Source organism: Chiloscyllium plagiosum, chromosome 47 (genome assembly GCF_004010195.1).
Source record: "Chiloscyllium plagiosum isolate BGI_BamShark_2017 chromosome 47, ASM401019v2, whole genome shotgun sequence".
In the NCBI taxonomy this organism is placed as follows: Eukaryota; Metazoa; Chordata; class Chondrichthyes; order Orectolobiformes; family Hemiscylliidae; genus Chiloscyllium; species Chiloscyllium plagiosum.
This window is the reverse complement of record NC_057756.1, coordinates 9,328,301-9,329,487: the sequence shown is the minus strand read 5'-3', so window position 1 is coordinate 9,329,487 and position 1,187 is coordinate 9,328,301. Positions and strand designations below refer to the sequence as shown.

The following is a 1,187-nucleotide window of genomic DNA, read 5'->3' as shown; positions in this document are numbered from 1 at the left end:
CTCCCTCCCCCCACCGACGCTCAGTAACAGCAGTGTGTACCATCCCCTCCCTCCCCCCACCGACGCTCAGTAACAGCAGTGTTGTACCAGCTACAAGACCCACTGCAGAAACTCACCAAAGACCCTCAGGCAGCACCTTCCAAACCCACGGCCACTTCCATCTAGAAGGACAAGGGGCAGCAGGTACATGGGGACACCACCCACCTGCAAGTTCCCCTCTGAGCCCCTCACCATCCCGACTTGGAAATATATCGGCCGTTCATTCCTGCGTCGGAATACTGGAATTCCCTCCCTCAGGGGCATTGTGGGTCTACCCACAGCATATGGACTGCAGTGGTTCAAGAAGGCAGCTCACCCCCACCTTCTCAAGGGGGGCAACTAGGGAGGGGGGGGACAATTAATACTGGGCCCGGCCAGTGGCACCCACATTCCAGTGAATGGTGGTCGTTGTGCAGCCTCTGGGTGCTCCTGTAGCGCACAGTTTCCCAAGCTGGTTCATTTGTGGGTCTGGGAGGGACGCGGAGAAAGGAATTTCAGATCGGGGCAGCTGAAGGTCATGCCTTATTTCCTTAACGTGAAACAAGAGGTTACAATGAAATGGTGGCAAGTACAAGTTTGACGTTTGTCCCATTGAGTTGTGTTTTCTCTTTTAATTTTCATGTCTCTTCCCCCGATGCAGAATTTAGCGTACGGCCTCTCGTTTATCAGATTTTACTCCACTCCACAAGACATGGAGAAGTCAGCAGAATCCTCCTCACCGGTGAGTTTGGAGAGAAACGTGAGCTCTCTCCTCCTTCCCAGGTTCATTGAACAAGGACTTACATTTGCATAGCGCCCTTACAGTAGTAGGCATCCCATTATGCTTCACAGGAGTGACCATAGAATAAGATCTGAGCCATGGAAACAGGTGAAGTGAAGCTCAGTCAATGTGGTCGGTTTATAAGGAACATCTTTCAGGATGGATTGAGAAAGGGAGAGAGGGAGGAGGAGGAGAGATTTTTGGAGGAATTCCAGGGCCTCAAGAAGCTGAAGCTCAAGAAGCATGACCATCAGCAAGAGGAGGGGGGCGGGGGGAGGAGATGTTGCTTGCTTGAGAGGCTGGAATGGGAGGAAGGCAGAGATTTTGCAGGGTTACAGAGGATAGAGGACAAGGTGACAATTAGGGAGGGATGTAGGGACTGGAGGGG

The 1,187-nt window shown here is 52.4% G+C and overlaps 1 protein-coding gene across 1 annotated transcript in view; it reads left to right on the top strand.

The window, feature by feature from the left end:
* LOC122544247 (DNA repair protein XRCC1-like) overlaps nucleotides 1–1,187 on the top strand; it is a gene marked incomplete at its 5' end in the record, with an annotated part of 12,806 nt that overhangs the window by 2,093 nt on the left and 9,526 nt on the right. The window contains one exon of the mRNA XM_043683324.1: nucleotides 680–760. Coding sequence (XP_043539259.1) covers nucleotides 680–760 — 81 coding nt within the window. The remainder of the gene's footprint in view (nucleotides 1–679; nucleotides 761–1,187) is intronic.